Genomic DNA, 24,027 nt, shown 5'->3' on the forward strand with positions numbered 1-24,027 from the left:
GATGTAATTTTTTAAAAAACAGAGTAGACTTGTTTACTATAGGATAATTTGTGTTGAAATGAACATTATTCCAGATTTAATGGCTCAAATGTGTATTTATCAATGTACTTCACTGACATTTTGAAGGATTTTTTTAGTTCACTGAATTTGCTTTCTGTAATATACAAAATAGTTGAGCTAGACTGTAAATATATAAATCTAATCTGAAATTTGTTTGAAAGTAAATGCTTTGCTCCTTCTCCCTTATCCCCCAGTCAATGACACACTTGATGACATCTTTGACGGTTCTGATGATGAAGAAGAAAGCCAGGATATTGTGAATCAAGTTCTTGATGAAATTGGAATTGAAATTTCTGGAAAGGTATGAACATCATCTTTTCTTAGTTGGAAATAGTTTCTACCTACCACCTTTGTCACTTAATTGTTTTGTTTTTACTGTTAGGTACATGTTTTTTATTTCTGTTTCAAAAGTAAATTAAAGAGACCTCTGTACAGCACATCCTGTTATGTCCTAGTCCAAATGTTTGCTAATGCACGTTTTTGTTTTTCTTTGTTTAATATAGATGGCCAAAGCTCCATCAGCTGCTGGAAGCTTACCATCTGCCTCTACTTCAAAGGCTACAATCTCAGATGAAGAGATTGAACGGCAACTCAAGGCTTTAGGAGTAGATTAGTCAAAAAAAAGTCATAATATTTTGCTTACTTATAATTATGTAGTATAAACCAAGCACAGTGCAGATTTCTTTTACAAAACACATGTATTTTGCAGAAAAAAAAAATGGAGACTGTGAGTGAACAGTTGTTTCCTAACCCATGGCTATTTTGAATCTTTTGCCAAAGAATGACAATGATGCAAAAATGGAAACAGTTTGGATTTTAATTAGAACTATTTAGGAGTGATGATGTGTAAAAAGTTGACTTCTCTTTTGCATGGCACAGAGAAATTATATTCCTTACTTCATGTCAGTTTATGTTCTAAATCTTTTTCACTGAATATAAAAATCTTGTTAAATGCCGTTAGGCACCAACTTAAAGAGGGTTGTAAAAATATTAAAAGTATATCATTAATTCTGTATCTGTTGCTTGTCTTTTGTAAGTGATTATGTGTTATGACCATAGGCAGTTACAGCTGCCAAATTATTTTTAAATGGTCAAAAAGAAGAGTGCTATTTAAACATCTGTCTTAAACAAAAACTGTCATAGCTTTTCTTTTTCTTTTTCCGTTGGGAGAACATTCTAGTTGGTAAGTTTATTACCTTTCAAAATGTGCTTGGCACCTGCCTTAAATAGCACAGATCTATTGTGCACATCTTTAAATTATTTCAGCTGGCAGAAAAGAATTACATTTAAAACCGAAAGCAAGGCCTCACTACAAAGATGATCCTGGCTCTTTCCTATCTCTGTGGGCCTAATTGAAATACGTACTCTTATTTTAGACACTCCTCTCTTAAAACAGACCAGGTTTTCCTGGTCTCAGAAGAGACCTATGATGACTTGTCCCTTTGATGCCATTACTGTGCATTGAATATAATTGGTAAAAATAGACAATGAATACACTTTATAGTAAGTAAACAATATATTTTGGCCATCTAAAAAGTGAAGATTACAATTATATGAATTATAATTTAAACTTTAATTTTGTTGAATGTGTATATTGAATCTTCTAAATTGAAGCCATTATTCTCAATTAAGTACTACAACTATGACAATGCTTGACCTACATTTTTAAAGTAATTTCTTTTTTTGATAAATAAACCACAATTTTACCAGAAATTACTGTCTAAATGTGTATTAGCAGTATTTTTTAAGGTGAAATTGCCACGGTATCTAATGAATGTGTAGACAGAGAGAGAAAATGAAGGAGTGCCAGACTAGTTAGAATAGAAGTTAGGATTAGGTTAGTTTTGAAAAACGATGTTGTAATATATGGGTTCTAACATATCCTACCATGAAAACTGGAGGAGATATGTATAACCTGGTTAATTTGGGATGGTGGACATTTTGGGCTAATACTGACAAAATACATCTTAGGACTACTATACATGTGACACGGATTGCTAGGAGGAACGAAAAACTAAACTGTATAGTTTATATTCCATAAACCATTTTATAATGTTCAAAGATTAGGTTTCGTTATTGGTAGTATTAAATACACAGTTTCTCTTAACAGTGATGGGTCAAAACATTTTACTGGATAATGGAATATTTACCAGAACATGTTTTGATTCTTGGATGTACATAATAATGCCATCTAACTTATTTACTTTCTTGTTTACATGTGGGAGCTTTTGTTTTTAAAAATTATTTTGTTAAAAAATCTCAATAAAGATTTATTATTGTTGTCCTTTTCTTACCTTTTTTGCTCTTTTTGGTTGCTGATAAAATTAAAAATTTTATTCTTATTTAGTAATTTTTCAAAAGAATGATCTTTATTATTTTCCCAGAAGAACAATTAGATAAACTCTGCTACTTATATTAAAAAAAAAAAAAAAAAAAAAAAACTATCTTTTTAAGAAATAATTGTACACGAGACTAATGTTTGTGAATGTAATAAGCCTAAGATTTGGTGGTTTCACATTAATAATTTTTTCTCAATATTCCCAGGGATTGAACATTTTTAAGTTTTATTTTTGAACATGTAAGTCCTAGTGACTTATTTCGTTTCAGTCAAACATGGACACCACAAAAGAATTTGCACATAAAAGAGAGCTCGTCTGATTTGGCTACGTTTATAAAGTGTTGTGGTGGTAGTTTTCACAATCACTGTCACTATAAATTTGTAATGTTACCCTATCCTTTGCTAAAAAGAAAACAGTTACTTTTGAGCCCTTAAGGAATAAGAAATAAGGGCTTGGTTCTTATAGATTGAGCTTAATAAAAATACTGTTTTTTTTTTTTTTTTTTTAAACCTGCTTTTTCTAACTTTTCTTTAGGCACACAAAAAAATTTAACAATTGTAATCAAACAAGAGGTTGCCATAGAAAGAATAGAAGAGTATCTCTGTTACTGAAAAGGATACAGCCCAAAGCCACATTTTGTTACCAAATGAAAAAGTTATTTATGGGGGAAATTTCAGAGTACCAGAGAAGTAGAATGTGATACGAAAATGTCAATACTAATGATAACACCTGTTAGAAAACATAAAATGATCATCTGTCAGATGATTATGTTGCACACGCTGTACTGTGTGCTCTGAGGGGAGTATCTGGTTATTGCAAGAGCTAATGGAAAGGGGCTCAAGATTGTGACCCTATGGAACAGAGAGAGGAAGCTGTCAGCCTATGGGCTTTACGTTGTTTGACTTGCACAGGGATGTATATTTTACTATTTGCATTTGAATGTCTTTAGAAAAAACCTGGTACTCTCTTTTTGGCCAAAATGCATTTCCTACCATCCTAGTTGCCATACTTCTCACCTGATCTCTGTGGGCCTAATTGAAATAGGTACTCTTATTTTAGACACTCCTCTGTTAAAACAGGAGTTTTAACATGTTAAAACAGACGTTTTAACATGTTAAAACAGACCAGGTTTTCCTGGTCTCAAAAGAGACCTGTGATGACTTGTCCCTTTGATGCCATTACTGTGCATGAAAAGGTGTTGGCAACTTCAGAAACAGATCAACCTTCCAATTTCCTCTCTGTAGAAGGTGAGGATTCAAAACCATTCTAAGCTTAGTTGTTTTAGTAGTCAGCTGGATTGGTGTTGCCTTAGAGGAAGCCTGAAGATTGTGAAGCCAGATTTCAGGTTCCCTATTGTTGGAACACCACATTCCCCCAACAATTTGAAAATACACACATCCCCCAACCATCCCCAAACACTGAAAATATTTCTTTGACTGGACAAATCCTTTCCACCTTTAGAGATGGAAAGGTAAATTGTATGAATGAGTTTATCAGCTACCTTTACTAGGTAAAGTTGAATGTACCAAACTAGTAGAAATGACAAACATCTTTCTTCCATTTTAATGGACAACTCTACTGAATTCCTGAAGACTTAAAGAGCTCACAAATATATAAGAGGGAAAGACTATGGCTAAAGTCAGCCTTTGTCATTTATTCCCCAAAGTATGAACGTACCAGTCTACACAGGGAATTATATGTCATTTGTTTAATTGAGGTTTAGCATTCTAAATGGCATTAACCATTTTCTGTTCTGAAAATTAATCAAAATATATTAAAGTATTATTTTAATGTAGTTAGAAAGTAGTCTCAATACAAATGAGCTTTGTATAATACAAAACAATACAAATGAGTTACTGGTACTTACTGGTTGGGAAGGCCTCAGGAAACTTACAATCATGGTGGAAGGTACCTCTTTGCAGAGCGGCAGGAGAGCGAATGAGAGCCCACCTAAGGGGAAAGCCCCTTATAAGACCATCAGATCTCATGAGAACTAACTATTGTAAGAACAGGATGCGGGAAATCGTCCCCCTAATCTTCACTTGGTCCCTCCCACCACACGTGGGGATTATGGGAACTACAATTCAAGATGAGATTTGGGTAGGACACAGCCAAACCATATCAGTTAGCAAAGAATTGCTATTTCACTGGGCACAGTGGTTCATGCCTGTAATTCCAGCACTTTGGGAGGCTGAGGAGGGAGGATCGCTTAGGTCTAGGAGTTCAAGATCAGGCTGGGCAACATAGGGAGACCCCCCATCTCTACAAAAATTTTGAACATAACCAGGCATGGTAGCGTGGCAACTGTAGTCCCAGCTACTCAGGAGGCTGAGGTGGAGAGGCCAGGAGACTGAGGCTGCAGTGAACAATAACCATGCCACTGTACTCCAGCCTGGGTGACAGAGCGAGATTCCGTCTCAATAATAATAATAATAATAATAATAATTTGCTATTTCAATAGTAAGTATTAAAATAATCTATTTTAGGGAAAAACATAGTTCCCAATACTGGTAGTGTCTAAACTTGAAAAGAATAACCTTATGGATGGATGTTTAATGATACTGATTATGATCTAAAATATATTGATGATGTAAGCATATATACATGCTTATTTTTGTTACATAAAGAGTAAACATTACCAGAGGAATCATATTTAAAATGCAAAACAATCACTAATCTAGATTTATACTGCATGACGTTTTATTTCTATTTGCAAGTTTCAAAGTGCATATATACATTTTTGCATATATACATATACATGTATGTATACATGATCTGGCTTTTAGCAAACTAAAGAATTCCTTCCCCAGTTAATGTGTTTTAAGTAGGCGAAGAAATATTGAGTTATCCAGAGAAGGAACTTGAATGGCTGTGTGGCTGAATAATTTGGAATTTACTCTTAAATAAGAATGTTGTATTTCATATCTTTTGGATGCTAAATGTGTGCTTAAGCATGGATGATTAGGCCACTGAAAGCTGTTTTGTTAGTTAAATGTCTATCTTTGTTAGTAATATATCAAATTTTACCCATCCAATTGATGGTGATTATGTATGAACATACATATATAGTCTATGTAGATTATGACCCATAAAAATGCTGGGTCTTTAATAATATCATAAAAAGAGACTGGACAGTATCATTTATTTTCTAAGCATTCTAATTCAACAATAAAATTTGGTCTAATTGTTACCACTTTTGTTATATTAAAATAAGTTAGATAAACATAGCCAGCAGATTTACATTCCAAATGCAAAAAAAAAGTCACTATTCTAAGTTAATATCACATTACAGTTTGCTTCTACTAGCATGTTTCAAGGTAATGCATTCTTAAAATTTAAATAAATATGTTCTTTTCGATACAATTCTCAGAATTAAAATTAAAATCTCAATATGTCAAACATTTTTACAAATAGTAAATCAGATTCTAATCAATTATACCAAAAGTGATCATGTCTTGTTATAGAAACCTGGATGATTTTCCAGATTGTGAGATTTCAAAAACATTATAATTTAAAATTAGGTGATGCCGTTCACATTTGTAGCTATTGTTAACATTGCACTCCTTCATTTAACAAATATTGCATGCCTAATATGAGCAAGAACTTTCCCAAGTCCCGGAGAAATCACACCAAACAAGCCAGATGTCTTCCTGTCCCGTTGCAGCTTATAGACTAATGGTTTGAGGCTCAAGGATCCATAAAGCATTCTTTTCTATGGCTACACATCAAAAAGCTAATATTTAGGAAGAATAAAAAGATCAAAAATTAATGTTTCTACAAATCTCTTTTGAAACAGTTCTACTTCAGAGTATCAATTCTGATTGAAGCTTATTCCTTAAAGGTAGTAATAAAACTATAAGACACCTCCGGCTCTAAGTTCAAAACTTTTAGTTCAGACAAACTAGTAGAGTTGGTAGAAAGCAGAACATTGGCTAATTAATTTTCGAATTGGATATTTCTGGCGATGTGCTTTACATATGTGTCATTACTGACTTAAATGTTAAAAAGCTAATACACATATTTGGAAAAGGAATCTATAAACTCATATGCACAATCATATGTCAGTGTGTGTGTGTGAGAGAGAGAAAACAGAGAGAGATCGTTTTATTACTGTTAATATATTTGGCTTAAAATGTATAATCTGGCTTCTGAGAATAATTATTTCAAGTAAATAACATCACTATAATTTAAATTGTTGGTTTCTTTTTTTAAAAAAGTGGAACAGCAAAGCTTCTGTAAAAGCTATTGATATAAAATGATTTTAAGTCAACCAAGTAATTTCTGTTTTTCTTGAGGAAGAGAAAGGAATGAAACAGGAAAAAAAAAAAAGGCTATTATACAGTAGAAAAATCTTATCTGCACTCAAGATGCTCCTTAGAAATAGAAAATAAACTCTGATTCAGACTTGTTTTCACCCGTTTTTCTCTTTGCCTCCGGTTGCAAAACCAAACTCTTACTACTTCTTTCTCCAGATTCAGTTCTTCAGCCATCCGCATGATCTCTTGAGAAGAAGGTTTATTCTGTTCTCCAAAGTGTCGCTCCAGAGCATCTTTAGCAGCGATGCTGGGGTGGGGTGGACATAAGGGGTGAAATTATGTTGTTTTTAGTGAAGTTTGTGGCAGATCAAAATTAAGGTTGAATTTCCTAAATATTAACATGAAAAGGAAACTAAAAACTTTAACATACTTGCAAGACACTTTACAAGGAAAAACGTATAGTTTGTTAAATATGTAGATGTTTGGTCTTATGCAAGGTAGCGTTGCACCAGAGTCACAGAAAGAATTAAGTAAGGGACCCAGGCTTTCTATGTGTATCCCACTTTGTGCCACCAGAGGGCACTGAGTTCATGAAAAGAAAATGAACATTTTCCTAGACATTTCTAAATATCTCCCCAAAATCATTTAGGGCTGTTTTCAATAAAGAAAATCTCTAGTGAACAACTGACCAACCAAAACAAAACCTGTCTTTTAGTATTTCCTAAGCATGTCTCACAAAAACTACAAAAAGATCAATGAGCAATCTTTCTGGGTTGAAATGCAAGAGGTCATGTTGAACTTTAAGAGACCGAAACACTGATTACTAGTGTCATATTTTTAAATACTACAAACACCGTGGATACTACATTGCCAGAGCAATAAGTTATATCTAAAAGGGCAGAAGATATGGCCACTCTCTTAGAAATGATTGTTTTCTTTCTGTTTCTATTCATAATTTCTGGAGCAAAAGTGTTCTTGAATCAAACAATACATAATTTTCCACCAAATGTTAAAAATTATTAGCTCTCCATTTCTCACAGTTATTACATTTTTTTATAACCCATCTTGTTTCTTCATTAGACTGTATTTACTTTTATTTTATTTTATTTTATTTTATTTTATTTTATTTTATTTTATTTCATTGTTTGAGACAGAGTCTCGCTCTGTTGCCCAGGCTGGAGTGCAGTGGTGCAATCTCGGATCACTGCAACCTCCGCCTCCCGGGTTCAAGCCATTCTCCTGCCTCAGCCTCCTGAGTAGCTGGGATTATAGGCACCCGCCACTATGACTGGCTAAATTTTATATTTTTAGTAGAGACAGAGTTTCACCATGTTGGCCAGACTGGTCTCGGACTCCTGACCTCAGGCCCACCTTGGCCTCCCAATTCGCCTTGCATTTCTATGTTATGTTACACCTGCATTACACTCAAATGCTCATTCCATTTATAAAATATCAGTTTTGTCCTCAGTAACTTTTAATATAAAGAATACCTTATAGTTGTTCTTCGTTTTCTTTTCCTTTCATTTGCTCCCACTTTTTCATTGTACAAAGCTATAATGTGGAAAAGAGAGATAATTACAAATACAAAGTAGACTCTTTATAAAAAACTATCTGATTTGGATTTCAATTTGTTTTCATAAAACGATGCAAAATAAAAATGCCAGACATTTTTGTCTTAAATGTTTGCAGTCTAAGTCATTTTCTATTACAGACCTTAGTGAAAAATATCAACGCAGAAATAAATGTTAACCTCGCAAAGGCACTTTCTACAAATAATATCCTCACTTTACTTTTGTTGGAATGCTTGCTGTAACTACTCTCAAACCTCACTGTTTATCCAGCTCTGACATTTGTATGAGTAGATAATTGTATCTCATTAAGTTGCATATCTAGCAATTGCTTATATTATTTACTTGGAAGACTCGTGTGTGCAAATGTTTTGTGTACACTAATATTAGGATACAAATGTGATTCATATATAATTTCTCTAGTATAAAAGAGAGGAAAAAAATAGATGTGTAAAAAAATAAGCATTTTACCCCTTCATGCTAATGCCAACTTACCTTATAAGCTTTCCTTATATAGGTTATTCTCTCCCCAATAAATTTATTTCCATACTTAACATTGCCCTTCCTTTTTTGTTGTTGTTTTTAGTGTGATATAACAAAATGTTTGTTTTTCATCTCAAAGAGAAAAGGAGGAAAAAAAAAATCCCTCAAACTTCCTGCTTTAGCATTAATCCTACTGATTGAAGCCATTATTTTTAGGTTAAAACATAGCACTGCCTTCAGAGACACAGTTTAGTACCTCCTACTTGCTCAGCTTCCTCCAGCCATTTGGATAATATTGCTTTCAGTTTGCATGCATTTTTAAAGCTGAGCTGCAGATTTTCAAATCGGCAGATTGTTGTTTGACTGAATTCAGAGCCATGCACAGCTGCCAGGGCCTCCCCAACATTTGTTTGGGTGTATCCTGTGAAGGGACAATAAAGACCATCAGCTCCAACTTTCCAAAAAATGTTAATTTTGGTTCATTGTCACACAAATCTTTGTATCTTTGTCAACTATTACATACTGTTTTTTAACTATATAGTCTTGGCAAATCAGAATTATTTAGTAAGATTCATTATACTTTCAAGTACTTGTCCAATACTTCAAAACATATTTCTTCTAGTTAATAAATTACTTTTATCTACTCACCAAAATAATTCAGATAGAAACATCTGCCATTCATAATATTTAGCCAGTGTTTAGGTGTATGCTAAACACTTTATAAGGCACTTGAAAATTACAGCTCTTTTTATCATTATTGTTAAATATCAAATAATATATGCTCAAAAATCTTTAATATATTAACTATAATGCATAAAATATATGGTTATATATCATAAAATTTTTTATTTCAACTCTAAAAGATTCAATGATATTGTTGAAGGGTACTAAATAAAACTAAGAATTATTCTGCTTTCCCTAAAACCGTGTTTATTAAGAGGTTATGATTACACATTTCACATATACCTCTGAGCCCGTTTTATAGTTTTTGGTATTGCCTCTATCTTCAGACTAATGATCCTTATTGTTTGTCCGAAACATTTTTAGAGTACAGCTGAAATAATCAACATATAATTTGAAACATTCACAGTAATATAAATAGCAAACTGAAAATGAATTTCACAAAGATTCCTACTACTGTGTTTATTACATGTAATAGCTACATATTATTTCAGGACCTAAGGCTATACACCTATATGTATAAAATGGTTGCATATGATGCCCATCAATAAATATTCTTATTAAATTACCTATGGTTCATTCTGCAAGTGCAGAGTTTTGGACTGTTATTTCAATCCATTAAAAAATATACACAACTTTATGCAATTTAACCAAAGTTAATTGTTATAGTTGTTTTATTTTAAAAACACTTCAATAGAAAATGAGCAAAGACTCTGAACAGACAGTTCACAGAAAAAGAAACTTAAATGATTGTCAAGCACATTAAATAATACACTTTACAATCATAATAAAATAAATTTTAAATGAAATCGCAGTGAAATGTCACTTTGACCTGTCTGATGTGCAAAGATCTAAAAGATTAACAGCATATTTTTTCCTTCAACCATTTATTTATTTTGTGTTCTAGTTACACTCTTCTAGATGCTGGAGATACCATTAAGCAGAAAATAAAAAGAAATAGATTTTAAAAACTCATGCCGTTTTGGAGTCTATATAGCCTGAGCATGTTGAAAAAGATTCTCATGGTGACAGTAAAATTTGGTACAGCTTCTCTAGAGACCAGTTTGACAACATCTATCAAAATTACCAGTACACATACTTTTGATCAAGCAATTGTGCTTCTAACATTTTTCCTGCACATTTATTTATATGGGTGCAAAATAACATTTATAGGGTTAATCATCGTGGCCTTGTTTCTAACAGTCAAAGATCAGAAACCACCCGAATTTCATCAGGAGAGGACTGGTCAAATAAATTGCAGTATATTCATAAAGTGAAACTTGACAGCTCCACAAAGGAAAAAGAGCCCTAGAAAAATTACTACTGAAAACTTCAAATCATACTTAAGTTGGGCACAATACATATATTTGCATATCTATCCATGAGCTATCATTGGAAAGATACACAAAGAACTAACAACAATGATAAACAGAAAAAACAAGCAGAAGGATACATGTCACTTATACTCTTTTGTACTTTTGAATCATATAAAAGTATGGCCTCACACATTTCACTACATATTAATATATCAATATGTATGGTTCAAATAAAATATAGATAAAAATGGGCACTTCGAAACTAAAGTTGAGGTGGGTAAGTTTTGAAAGAGTATTATTAATTTAAAAATTATGTATTTAGGCTCTTAAGAAATTATCAATAAACAAAGGTTTTTGGAGGATTTCCATAACAATTAACTACGTCCACAGTAGAGATGAAGAATGACAATCATCTTATACATTTGAGTAACATATAAGAGATTTAACAGCAATAAAGATTTGCAAACCAAGCTCTTTTTCCTGTTGCCTTTAACAAGCACATACCTAACTTAATTCTTCTCACTTTAAATTCGTTGGCAAACTTTTCGAGTTCTCTGATTTCTGGAGAATCCATGTCTATTGGCTCTTCCACCAATTTACTTTTCCGCCTGAGTTCCTGCTTGAAATCAGCAGCTGTGGGGTCCTCTGCCAGCAGAGGCTGGTGTATAGGAGGAAATCCATGACTCAAAGTGTGGTCAGGAAATTTATAAAGACAAGGGGTTAAACTACCTGTGAGTAAACAAAGAAATAAAGTGAAAAAGACCAATTGTAATTCTTCCTTATTTCTATATAAGAAAGGATTTCGCCTGATTTAGCCCATTATTCTGCTCTAGCCTGTCTCAGTACTTAAAAGGTTACCTTACATATAGTCTTCTGAAGAAGAAGTCAAAGTAGCTTAGTAGAATTGAGATTATTTATCTTCTACCTTCTCCAGAGCAGCAACACCAAAGATAGGGTTAAAGGAAAGAAGCAGGGGACTGCGAATAACTAAACTAGAAACAAACAACTTCTCTCGGAAGTGTACGTTTTCTATCATGTTTTTCTCTTAAATGACACCTATTCCTGGGAATCTGAGGTTGAACTCTAACCAGAATCTATGCATGGAACTCTGTTTTCTTAATTCATTGAACAAATAATGGGTGATGTTTGTTGTAATCATGGCACTAAATGCTTCAGCTCAGTGCTATGCTGAGAAGTTTTCTTGTGATTGGGAAATTGATTTCACAATATAAAAATGCCCCCCTATTTAATCAGTAAAAACTTGATTTTATTAGGAAAAATCACATCTTTTTTAATTAAATGAAGGCAGGCAGAAAAAGAATGATAAGAATATAAAATATATTAATATGGCTAAATAGGCTTGAGGAATGATTAAACATTAACAAAAGGTAACCTCGAAAGTTCTATTAATAAGTCACTAACAAGATTTCTTGAAAAATATACAATAGAATAGAATAATTTCTTGATTATTATTTAAGGAAAAGCAAAAATAAGCAGCAAGAAAGTTTGCAACTTTATATATGATAAGTAATTACCCATAAATGATAAAGCATTGACTCTATTGAGTGGATACGTTAAATCACAAAAAATGTAAAAAGGTCTGAAATTATTACACAATTGCTTCCAGACTTCCTTCTTCATTGGAAGAGTCTATCTCAGTTGGGAAGTATAGGTGAGAGAGTCGTATATAAGCCAAATTCCAACACATTTTGTTTCTTGTTTTCTTTATCAATGCATTACAATTTTTTTCGACAAAGATTTTACTTCAATTTATATTAAATGACATGTCTAGTGTGCCTTCTGTATCCATGGGTTCTGCATTCATGGATTGATGCAACAGTGGATTAAATACATTTAAAAAATAAAGTAAAAAATAACAACACAAGAATAAAAATGATACAAATAACCCAGTATAGTATAAGAATTATTTACATAGCATTTGCATTGATTTAGGTATTATAAGTAATCTAGAGATGATTTAAAGTAGAGAATGTGCCTAGATTATTTGCAAATACTACACCATTTTATACCAGGGACTTGAGCATCCAAAGATTTCAGTATCCTTGGGGGTCCTGGAACCAATGTGCCACATATATAGAAGGATGATTGTGTAAGCAAGACATTTTTATACAAAAATATTGAGTAATTAATCCTTTTCTTATAAGTATAAATATTTTAAAATAAATTACTATGGAATACATGCAATAATGATTCTTAGAAACTTACTGAAAAAATGCATCCAGAGTTCATGCCACCTATAATTACTCTACACATACATCCTCAAGTCAAAGACATGAGTAATAGTATATTTTCCAGAATCCATAAATCTTACATTAATATATCAATATGTAATGAGCAAAGAATACTGCAACTCAACAAATTGTTGGTTTATATTATTTATATAAAAATATGTAATTATAAAGTGCACCCCATCTAAAAGGGCGTATTATTTTTCTAAAACAAAGTACACATATAAATCAGAGGTTAAACAAATCAGCATAAAATAAATTTGTCTGCTTTAAAGCTGGGAAAAAGATGTGAAAGAAACAATTTTTGTCTTTAAAAAATTCCTGCTACTTTTACAAACTAAAATTATCCAGGTTTACTTTTGTAAAAGCCAGTCAACTATCCAGTGTATGCTTTATTGTGTGGCATCTTGATCAGACCAGAGAACATTCTTAAAAACAATTTGACCAACTTTCCTTTTATTATATAGCTTTTCTTCAAAATGTTTATTGCTGTGGGGTTCATTTTTAGCTTTTTATTAATTTTAGTTTTCTGCTAAATTAAAAGAAGGACTAATAGATGTAAAAAGAAAACTGATGACATTTATGTTAGCATCTATTTAATCTGATATTTATCTGAAGAGTTGTTTTGTGCTTATACTTTCAGAATTGATTTGCACATATATTTATAAAACTTTCACTTCTTTTATTATTAAGGTCCATCAGGTATCACTTAATACATTTAATGATAAAATACCCTGAGAAAGAGTACAAAGAAAAGCCAGGCTACTGTTAGATTTTGTACATTTAACATATTTTAAGACACTTTAGATGACTCATTTAACCTATGTCAAATTATGTTTATTTTATATAAACAATTTGTGTGTTTTTTACATATGCATACTATAAGGTCTGAATTTGTTATCAAATTTTATTATTATTTTCAATTTCTCTTGCTGATCATAATCATGTACTGCTACAAATCTTCTATGCAACACTTTGTGTTGCGTTAATTTCACATTTGTCATCATATTTGTCTTTATACAAAAAAAAAATGAGTCAGGAAAGATATATATTTTTCCCCATAATTTACAATGTAGAAAATTTAATTAGAAAGAAATTAAACAACTTGCTTTCAGTGCCCAACGAATTAACTTTGCAGTTTAAACCAGAACTAAAGTCTAATAAGCATTGCAGCAAGCCACATCAAAATAATTGCCTGGTTCATTTTCCAGGCAGTTTATACTCACTAAATTAAATAACTTCCCTTTAAAAGGTTTTCTCTGCATTTAAACACCTTTGGCTATTTTAAACAAATGTTTTTAGACAAAATATATTACAATAAAATGTATATAAAGTGTGTCATCCCTATTTCCATAAAATTATTTATTTATTTATTTATTTATTTATTTTTGCTTATTTATTCTTTATTTTTAGAGACGAGGTCTTACTCTATCTCCTAGATTGGAGTGCAGTGGTAAAATCATAGCTCACTGCAGTCTCAAATTCCTGCCCCAAGCCGTCCTGCCACCTCAGCATCCTAAGTAGTATCTACAGGCATGCGCCACCGTGCTCATCTAATTTTTTAAATTTTTTGCACAGATGGGATCTCACTGTGTTGCCCAGGCTGGTCTCAAACTCCTGGCTTCAAGCAATGCTCCCACCAAAGCTTCCTAAAGTGCTAGGATTATAGGTATAAGCCACAGAACCCAGCCACAAAAATTGAAAGGTAGTTTATACATTGTAAGTACTCTGGTGAAGTGGACACACAGAAGACAAATTTGAATGGAATCCATGAAAAGTACACAGAAAATACCATTCTCCAAGGTTTGGCATCCAGAACAAGAAGCAAAATGTGATGTGTGATACAATTTTTCTTTTTTTCCTTTTGCTTTTGGTTTCTTTTCTTTCTTTCTTTCTTTTTTTTTTTTTTTTTTTTTTGGAGACAGCGTCTTGCTCTTGTTCCCCGGGCTGGAGTGCAGTGGTGCCATCTCAGCTCACTGCAACCTCTGCCTCCTAGCTTCAAGCAATTCTCCTGCCTCAGCCTCCTGAGTAGCTTGGACTACAGGCGCCTGCCACCACGCCTGGCTAATTTTTGTATTTATTTATTTTTTTATGTATAATTTTATTTATAATTTTTTGTTTAGAGACAGGGTTTCACCATTTTGGCCAGGCTGGTCTCAAACCCCTAACCTCAGATGATCCACCTGCTTCGGCCTCCCAGAGTGCTGGGATTACAGTTATGAGCCACTGCACCCGGCCCACTTTTATTTTTCATTATATGAAAATATCTACAATTATCTGCAAGGTCACAGATTTCCTGGAACTCACTTCACACAGAATTTCATCATAACCATTTAAAAGAACAGCCAAATGAACTTCTGTTTCTAGCATCTGAGCCTGCATTTGGGGGAGTGTGGAGAGTGATTGGGATGAGTATGTTTCAAATCTTTTTAAAACCTAGATTACTGAAAAAGGTGGAAATAAGATGAAAGATGTGGTGAGTCATGTGCAACAGAGGTCTCATCAACATTTTCTGAAACATGGATAAAGAAAAATTATCTTGAGGCCTGGACAGCACACACACACATAGCTTGGAAGTGTTTGCACACTGTAGTTCCAAATACATTTTCACATTGAAGATTAATTCACCAGAGCCTTTCTAAATTGCTGTGTATGCATTTCTGTGTGACAGAGGAGGGAGAAGAACAGAGGTAAATCTTTTAAAGCAGGCAATGGGGGTCAGAGATAGGACTTGCCTTACTAGGCGCTGACTCAATGTACCATAGCATGGGACAAATTGATCTTTGCAGCATGTGGTTAGCTTACAACATCATCTCAGGTTACTGGCTTTATGCCTTAAAAAAACAAACAGGGGAAGCAGAGGGACACAGTAACATACACCACCCTGCTGTGCTTGTCACACGCACAGGAACATGTATCTGAATATTTGCATATATTCCCCTGTGCTCCTTAGGCATAAAAATTCAAAGGAAATTATATACTTCCACTGTGATCTTTTCACTAGTGTGCACTGGTAAATTCTATCCATGTACAACAGGGGCCCATTGGCTGTTTGGTTTAATTTGAAACGCCTATTTCTTTACATACAGCCTGTGACTGCTTTCCTGCTACAATGACAGAGTTGAAGAGTTGCAACAAAGACTAGAAAGGTTGAGATATTTACTGTCTGGTTTTTTACAGAAAAGGGTTGCCAACCCCTAGTCCGGAAGAGAAAATACATCATGTTACTGCTACCAAAAGACCTTTCATGATGCGGAAGCGAAAGATCTTCAGAATTACTTGTTTCCTTAGAGTTATTACAACCAGAACAATTTATGGCCAAATAAAGCAAAGAACTAAGGAAAAGAAGTAAATTAAGAGAAAAAAAAATTCAAATTTCAAAAAATGAAAAGATGGGTTCCCAAATAGACTATACCCCCTGTCATTTGTCAGGCTGATATCCATTTTCTTTTGCGTTAGCCCATGCAGCGAGAATATTTTCAGCCATAACAATCTTTTCTTTTAATATCCATTTCTCATCAATAAGAATTGGATGCTCATCACCTTGTTTAAGTCCCAAATTCTTGGGACTTAAACCTTGTTTAAGAGTTTGGGACTTAAACGAGGTTTTCGTTTTGTTTTGTTTTCCCCTTGAAATTAATTTTTAAAGCAAGGACTTTCACACCACTTCTTGGTTTGACCACTACATCATGTAAAGAGGGTGGGTTTAACATTCATTACAGTGAGGTTGATTTGCTGTTTCCACAGGACAGCGGAAAGGGTGAACCCTCATTGAGCTTGTTTCCTGAATTGTACTCTGCTTCAGATACTGGAGAACAGAAACTATCTCTCAGAAACCCAAAAGTCAGGGTTTTGAGAACTTTTTTCTGATATTTTGTTTTGTTTTGTGTTTATCTAGGAGAGACTTTGAACAGCATTTGTAATTCTCGATTTTTTATTATTTGTACTGAAAGGTGTTGAATTTGAATTATCTAAGTTCTCAGGAGTGAAAGGACAGAAGGAATGTAGCTGCAAGAGTATCTGAAGAGAAGGTCAAAAGAGAACTCATTTTGAGCTGACACAAATTTGCTACTACTCAATCCCAATAGAGTTGTAGTACCCACCACAACTTAGATATGAAGAGACTGAAACTCAGAGGTGCTAAGTCATTTGAACAATGTTAGTAATTAGTTAATGGTATGGATAACTCATTACTCTCAATTAGTCATTCTCTTTATTTTTCCTGCACCTGGACTATTAGGTACGGTGAATTCATCTGATCATTAAAATTCTACCTACCAACCTGACAAAATATTAGTTATAGCTCTTCTTTTCCTGTGAGTTATTAATTTAATGAAATGCTCAAACTAAATGTAAGCATCAGAGTATGGGTAATGACATAACCATATGAAAATAATTTCATATCTTTTAGAAATATAGTTCTTTCTGTAGTTTCACTTTTATATAGAGTATGTGACACCATGTCATTGTTGTTGTTAAGACACTTGTGTGGATTGTGTGGAAGTGGCTGATTTGATTAATGCCTTAAGACTTCTCAGAAAATTCAAACGACATAATCAAGTTTCTATTGTGTACTTTATATATTTCTCTCTTATTTACCTTTTTTCTCTTATTTCTGAATTGCTGTATTTTGTAACTCAATTTATGCAGGTTTACTGTGGATAAAGGCAAGAGAGTTCAGATTCTCCTAGATCTAATCTCTCATGAGGCAAATGCTAATACTGAATTATGTCCCAGTATAGACATTCTGACATTTAAAGCATATCACATTTTAACAAAATTTTTGAGAGAGATTTAACAGTCCCTCTCAAAAATATTCAAATATCTTTTTGCTTGTGATGGTGAGTTTTTCTTTCACTCGTAAAATATATTTAATTTTAGACCACAGTGATAGCTCCAGACCTTGGTGTAAGACTCGTGCTGTTGATGTCACTAAGCCAGGGTTTTGAATCATTTTGAAAGGCTCTTCCGGGGGCCTTTTCATTTTAATTGTAATGAGGAAGCGGTTCATGGAAGAGGGTTTGCTGAGTTCCTGCTGGAGGAAACTTGTATCAGAAAGACATGAGCTGCCAACACTCTCCATGTGAACATTGGCATATTGGCTCCAGTCCTGGGAGCAGGAAGGGTGTTAGAATTCTGAGGCCAGCAGCAAACTCTCGAGGCCAGGGGTGGCCCTCTCTGATTTGGCGGGGTGGGAGGTGGTAGCAAAACTATCTGACGGTATTTGGGCAAGAGATTATTGGCTGCTGGTCTGTGACTGGTTTTAATCTCGGTGCCAACCTCAATCAACTGGCAGGGACTGCCTCTGTGCTGGGTTAAGAGAGAAACTGACGATGTACCTTGGTTCCCAGGAGTTCCTGTAAATGAACTGTGAGGTCTTTCCTCCAGGAAATAACAGCATGTGTTTGTCATTTCCTGTCTCCTAATCCAAATGTTGTAAAGGCCACAGAAAGCATTCCACCCGCACCTCTAGTAGCTAAACACATTTGTTTTACTATTTTATAATGAAAGTAGTTCATCATTGAGGAGGGCTCTTCTCATTAACTATGAATACTATTTAAGCATGTTGATCATAAATAATCCATTTCCAGAGAGGAAGAAAAAATATGGCTTTATTTCTTAATTATTAAAAAAAGATATCAGAATTTACAGGTCATCGTTAAGAACCCCGATCTTCATTTAACCATAAATGTTAGGATACTGGTTTATTAAGGAGAAACTAATATTTTCCTGGATTATTATTTTAAAGTTTTATTTAGTCTTAAGTAGACAAATTTTGAGACATCAAAGGTTAAACAATTTAATTAAAATTAAACTATTTGCTCCATTTTACTTGAAAAATTATAGGAATAAATCAATATTTGCCTGCTTGTTTTTTTGTTTTTGTTTTTATTAGTTTTTTTTTTTTTTTCTTTTTTTTTTTTTACTGCTTATCTGGATGATAACAAAACACAAGTCAGTTAGAAAAGATTTCCCTAATAGATGATTCCTTTATCCAAAGTGTCTCCCTCATTATCACACACATACACATGCACACACACATTTTCTCACACAGCTTTAGTTTATCATCAATAAGAGTTCTTTTCAAAGAATTTCTTTAAAAATAAACCAACAAATGAAAATCCTGTGCATAATAAAACTGCACTTTTTAAAAATGATTAAAATCTTATGTAGCCATGCCATGAAATTAAGCAAGAATTTTTGATGAATAGATCTCATAAGCCAGATCTGCCTATTCCTCAAAAACTGTGCTTCAATGCCTTTCTAGAAGGATCAATAAACAGGTAGCTATACTTGATACAGTCATACTTTACTTATTTATAGGAGAAAAGTATGTAACTTCAATGATTTCAATCTAAGACTCATTCAGAAGCAATTCAGAAAGGGCTGCTAAAGCCTGAAACAGCTATCACTAAAGCCCCTGCCAATCACTCTTAGCTTCAATCAATGTCTTATTTACCTTTATGGACCAAATGTCCAGAAGGAATATAATGATGAGGGGAGGTGTTCTGTACACCTGTGCTGTCTGATATGGGAGTCACTAGCCACATGTGGTTATCGAGCACTTGAAATATAGCAAGTGCAACTGAGAAACTGAATTTGAAATCTTATTTTATTTTACTTAGTTTACATTTAAGTTTAAATAGCCACATGAGGCTAGTAGCTACTACATTTTTAGTGAAGGTAAGCCTGCCAATAGCCTCAAGTTACAATTAACAGTCTGACAATAGTGAATTTGAATAAAAACCATACAAAGCAAACTCAAGAAGCACAGCAGTTCAGGGACATGTGAGTAGGGAAATTAGGTATAACCCCTATGGTCTCTGTGGGTGTCACAGGAAACAAGAAGTGGTGATTTTTAACGGTAATTTTCAAAGTTAAGAAATCGAATTTCGGCCGGGCGCGGTGGCTCAAGCCTGTAATCCTAGCACTTTGGGAGGCCGAGATGGGCGGATCACGAGGTCAGAAGATCGAGACCATCCTGGCTAACACGGTGAAACCCCGTCTCTACTAAAAAATACAAAAAATTAGCCGGGCGAGGTGGCGGGCGCCTGTAGTCCCAGCTACTCGGGAGGCTGAGGCCGGAGAATGGCGTGAACCCGGGAGGCGGAGCTTGCAGTGAGCTGAGATCCGGCCACTGCACTCCAGCCCGGGCGACAGAGCCAGACTCGGTCTCAAAAAAAAAAAAAAAAAAAAAGAAATCGAATTTCATGTCACACTCTGATCACAATTATTTCAGGCCCAGAAAATCCATCTAATTGTCCCCAAATACAATAACATGTAAAAGACAACTTTTCTTACCTGCCATCACTCCATAGGTTGATGGCTGGTTTCCATAATGACAGGAAGGAACAGAATAATGAAGTCCCGTTGCTGTGTTTCCCAACGTTGTCACCAAGAAATGCGTGCACAAACATTTAGGAGTTTGGATCAAAGACAAAATAGATGGGACTGGTAAGAAAATGTATAAGGATTCAAGACACATTCATTTTATTTCAAAAATACACATTTATGTGGTTCTTAAAGTTATATACCAATATTTTTTCTCATTTTGGGTAAGTTCTGTGATGAATAGGTTAAAACTAGGGGGGATCAAAGTTTGTCTCATGTAATGAGATAATAAATCATCAAAACGAACTTCATTAATTATCCTGTGCTCTGTGCTGTAGTGATGAGTGCCTCATGAAGGGGTGACTGAGCAATTTGGACCTTGGTTTTTTGGGAGTTGTAGAATTCTTGTAGGTTCTGTTCAATGCAAATATTGCAACTCGCCGACTAGAAGAATAGTCTTTTAAAATTATTGTGTTGCATGATATTATAAAGCAGTCTGTATGAATGAATACAGAAACTATCTCTTGAACAGTGTACTTTTGCTTATTTGTCTGATGAATTTGCTTCATCCAGGTGGAAATGGCAGAGCAACTAACATTTTATTAGATACAATCATAAAAATCTCACCAATTCAGAGTGCTATTAAAAACCCGTAACAATATATGATCTATTTATTTTGATGTTGAAACCATGAGGTTGTAAGTTGTCTGCATATACACAATTGATACAACCATTCCAATGATAAAGCTGGTCAAAAAATAAGTTCATTCATTGGGTGACTTAACATCCATAAAGCCATAAAGCCATATATAAACGTAACAATTCATAAATGGTTGTATGCTTCAGGAAATCAATGTGTATTTTGAAAGTAAATTGGAATTATTAGACTTTCATTAAGTTTTAAACACAAATCATCAAGTTGAAAGGGAGTGCAAAATATTGACAATAAAACCACTGGTCAGTATTTCCTTATATATTTTATTTTCTCAATTTTTTCCTTCATATTTTGAATATATTGGTTAGTTTTCATAAACATAACTATCTTCTTTAATAAATGAGATGTTATAAAGTACAGTTAGAATCCTTTGAGAATACCGATATACAATCTAGTGATTAAAGACAGACTTCTCTTCATAAAGTAAAATATATTACTTTAAAATAGAGAAAAATGTTTAATTTTTTAAAATCTGTATGGATTTTTATTTTATAACTTATAAGTCAAAAGAACTAAAGTCATTTTGCAATATAATGATTACATATAAAAGTCTTACTGTGCATTCCAAAATTAAACAAATTATCATTAAGCACATTTATACTCAAGTGTTCCCATTTAAGTCAGTGTTTCTATAATAGTTCCTTAGAAAATTAGATGTGTATGATTAAAACTTCATCAAAATATTATAAATCAATGCTATTATCATTTAAAACATTTGTAGGTCACTTTTATTAATTATAATTTTTTTTTAATTTTAAGGCTTAAATAATGTTTGTGTTTCAGATTTTAGGAAGTTAACTACAGGATAGGCGAATTTACTAAATAAATTGTTACTTATTTTTAAGTAAATAAATGGCATTTTGAGCATAAAATTAGATTTTACTAGATTATTACCTCAATTCTGAATTTTATTTTCATGCTGGCCAAATTATCTTCAAACACAGAAATAATGTATTATTCTCATTATCCTCAACCTACAGGATGACCTACTATTTAAAATATATGATTAGCTATGTGTTAATTGCTTAGATTTATTCATAGCATATATTTTTGATAAAAAATCTTTATTATCTTTTCCAAAAATTATGCTGGAGGATACTTCCTATATTACCCTTTACATTAAATTATAGAAATCTTTGGTGGATTTCCGTAATTTAATTTAAAAGGTAATATTGAAAAATTTCTACATTAAATGATTTTACCAAAGTCTAAATATCTGACCTCTAGATTCTTTAAACTCCAGAAGATTTGTGCCAAACTTACACATATATTTAGAAAGTGCTTAATAATAATAAAAGATAGAGCTTAAATCCTTCAAATCAGAATATAAATGTATCAACTCTAATTTTGATTTCTAAATGTATATAATTTCATTCCTAAATATGAGGCAGGTTGCATTTAAAACAAATGGAATGTAAATATTATATTGCTATTCAATGGAAGAAATTTACTCAATTCAAGTCTTTGTCCATTTGTAAATCAACTTTAATACACTTTTTTTACTGCATAAAGAATGAACACATTGGCAAAACATACGTATTTGGCTGATTGTGTTGAGCCTTTGAATTCTTAAGTTTAATTTTTGTTTTAAAAAGTTATGTGACATAAATGTTAAAACATGGTTATAAGTGAAGTAAGTCTCTTCAGAACGCAATCTTGAGAAAATTTACCTTAGTTAATGGGCTTTAAATGCCATGTTATTCATGGCTATAATTTCTTATCTTATGCTAAAAATATGTTAAATAAAACTCCATTATTTTATTCTATGAAATCCATTGTTGTTGATATTTGGATTTTTCTGTCATGTTTAATATAAGGTTTATAGCTGTTTTTAGATTGTAGTAAATGTAATTTAACAACCAAATAAATCTTTAAGATAAAGAAGTAGCACCTTTTAAACATTACGTTATTTTATAATATTCATCTCATTTGCTCCTTATTCTATAAATATTTCCATTAAATGGCTTTTAGATTTAAAATGTCCAAGTTCACTCTTTCCTTATGTAGAAAACAGATTTTCTTCCTTATAACAAAGCCAACAATGATTTAAATGACTATACTTACTAATATTTCTTTAAAAAATCTTTGGCATGTTGACTTTTTAGATATGCTTAATACTTACTTCACTTAAGACAAATTAAATTGGAGGGGTAAAATGAAGCAAAAAGATTTTTAACTACCAAGATTCAAAGCATTCATTCTGAAATCTTTAGGCCCCGCCAGCTGTAAACTGTCATAGGACTCAGTACCTGTAGACATCACATTGGTGGCATGGTTGGAGACTGGTAGACACTCGGCAGCACTGTGATGCATTATCAGAGGCAGGGTTGCAGAGGCGTCAGAATTCAGGGGTATAAAGGTATCAGCCGAAGTAAAAGCTTGGCAACTCATTCCCACAAGAGAGTAGAAAAATAAGGAGAACCGCTGCTCCCCAAATCAGAGTTTTATTATATTACTGTCTCAAAGGGCCGATTCAATTCTCACTACCTGCATATATACATCAGGAAGGCTCTGAGGCACCAGGAGGGTGCGCGCTAGTATTTATATTGCAAGGAAATCCCTTTATACATGTTAATAGTCTTTTCCCAGGAGTATTGCTTTATCAATCCGAACCGTCTTCCTTTTTTACCCAAACATAATCCATGGCAGAAAAGGAAGCTGATTCTGGGGTATAGATGGAGGGGAAGGGAGAAATCTGAAACCTTATTTGACAACTTCAGTAGTTCAGACCTTTTAGAGAGGAATCAACAACTTTGAAAACGTGTCCCTCAAAAAAAAAATGTCACTGTAAACTGAAAAATAGTAGGTGTCTTTTTGCTACTAACACGATTGCGAATGTATAAATATGAGATGTTTTTAAACAACTTCTCATTAAATCTGTGATACAACATGAAACAAAGTGCACACTATTATACATAACTTTAAGAAACTGAATATTTAAGATTATATTGAGAGAAGCGTATAAGACTAAATATGAGAAAATATGTTGTCAATTACTGATTCATACTCAACAATGCACAGCTTTTAC

The 24,027-nt window shown here is 33.2% G+C and overlaps 2 protein-coding genes across 5 annotated transcripts in view; one reads left to right on the top strand and one right to left on the bottom strand.

Moving 5' to 3' along the window:
- CHMP2B (charged multivesicular body protein 2B) overlaps positions 1-2,353 on the top strand; it is a 29,531-nt gene extending 27,178 nt beyond the window's left edge. For 2 of the 3 annotated variants that reach the window (XM_025376595.1, XM_025376597.1), the window contains 2 exons: positions 255-361; positions 564-2,353. In XM_025376595.1, coding sequence (XP_025232380.1) covers positions 255-361; positions 564-674 — 218 coding nt within the window. In that variant the 3' untranslated portion in view covers positions 675-2,353. The remainder of the gene's footprint in view (positions 1-254; positions 362-563) is intronic. The other variant, XM_025376596.1, reaches the window with a different exon arrangement.
- A 3,906-nt stretch (positions 2,354-6,259) lies between these two features.
- Positions 6,260-23,515, bottom strand: POU1F1 (POU class 1 homeobox 1). Of its 2 annotated transcripts, none has more exons than XM_025376990.1 (6): positions 23,249-23,515; positions 20,255-20,404; positions 11,208-11,432; positions 8,963-9,127; positions 8,146-8,206; positions 6,260-6,962 (listed from the first exon to the last, which is right to left on the bottom strand). In XM_025376990.1, the coding sequence occupies exons 1-6, from the start codon at positions 23,388-23,390 to the stop codon at positions 6,752-6,754; spliced, it is 954 nt and encodes a 317-aa protein (XP_025232775.1). In that variant the 5' UTR covers positions 23,391-23,515; the 3' UTR covers positions 6,260-6,751. The 2 variants fall into 2 exon arrangements, with proteins under 2 accessions (XP_025232775.1, XP_025232776.1); XM_025376991.1 differs by having other exon boundaries at positions 6,610-6,962; positions 20,255-20,326.
- Positions 23,516-24,027: the final 512 nt, after the last annotated feature.

The sequence above is a fragment of the Theropithecus gelada genome, chromosome 2, assembly GCF_003255815.1.
Source record: "Theropithecus gelada isolate Dixy chromosome 2, Tgel_1.0, whole genome shotgun sequence".
NCBI lineage: Eukaryota > Metazoa > Chordata > Mammalia > Primates > Cercopithecidae > Theropithecus > Theropithecus gelada.

What these genes read in the sequence shown, in the direction of transcription:
- POU1F1 (XM_025376990.1), bottom strand. Translation starts at nt 23,390, where the DNA reads ATGAGTTGCCAAGCTTTTACTTCGGCTGATACCTTTATACCCCTGAAT. An exon ending in AACCTATGGAGTGATGGCAG is followed by an intron (nt 11,433 to 20,254) that starts GTAAGAAAAGTT and finishes GTTTACTCACAG; the next exon opens with GTAGTTTAACCCCTTGTCTT. An exon ending in AAACGAAGAACAACTATAAG is followed by an intron (nt 6,963 to 8,145) that starts GTATTCTTTATA and finishes ACCCCACCCCAG; the next exon opens with CATCGCTGCTAAAGATGCTC.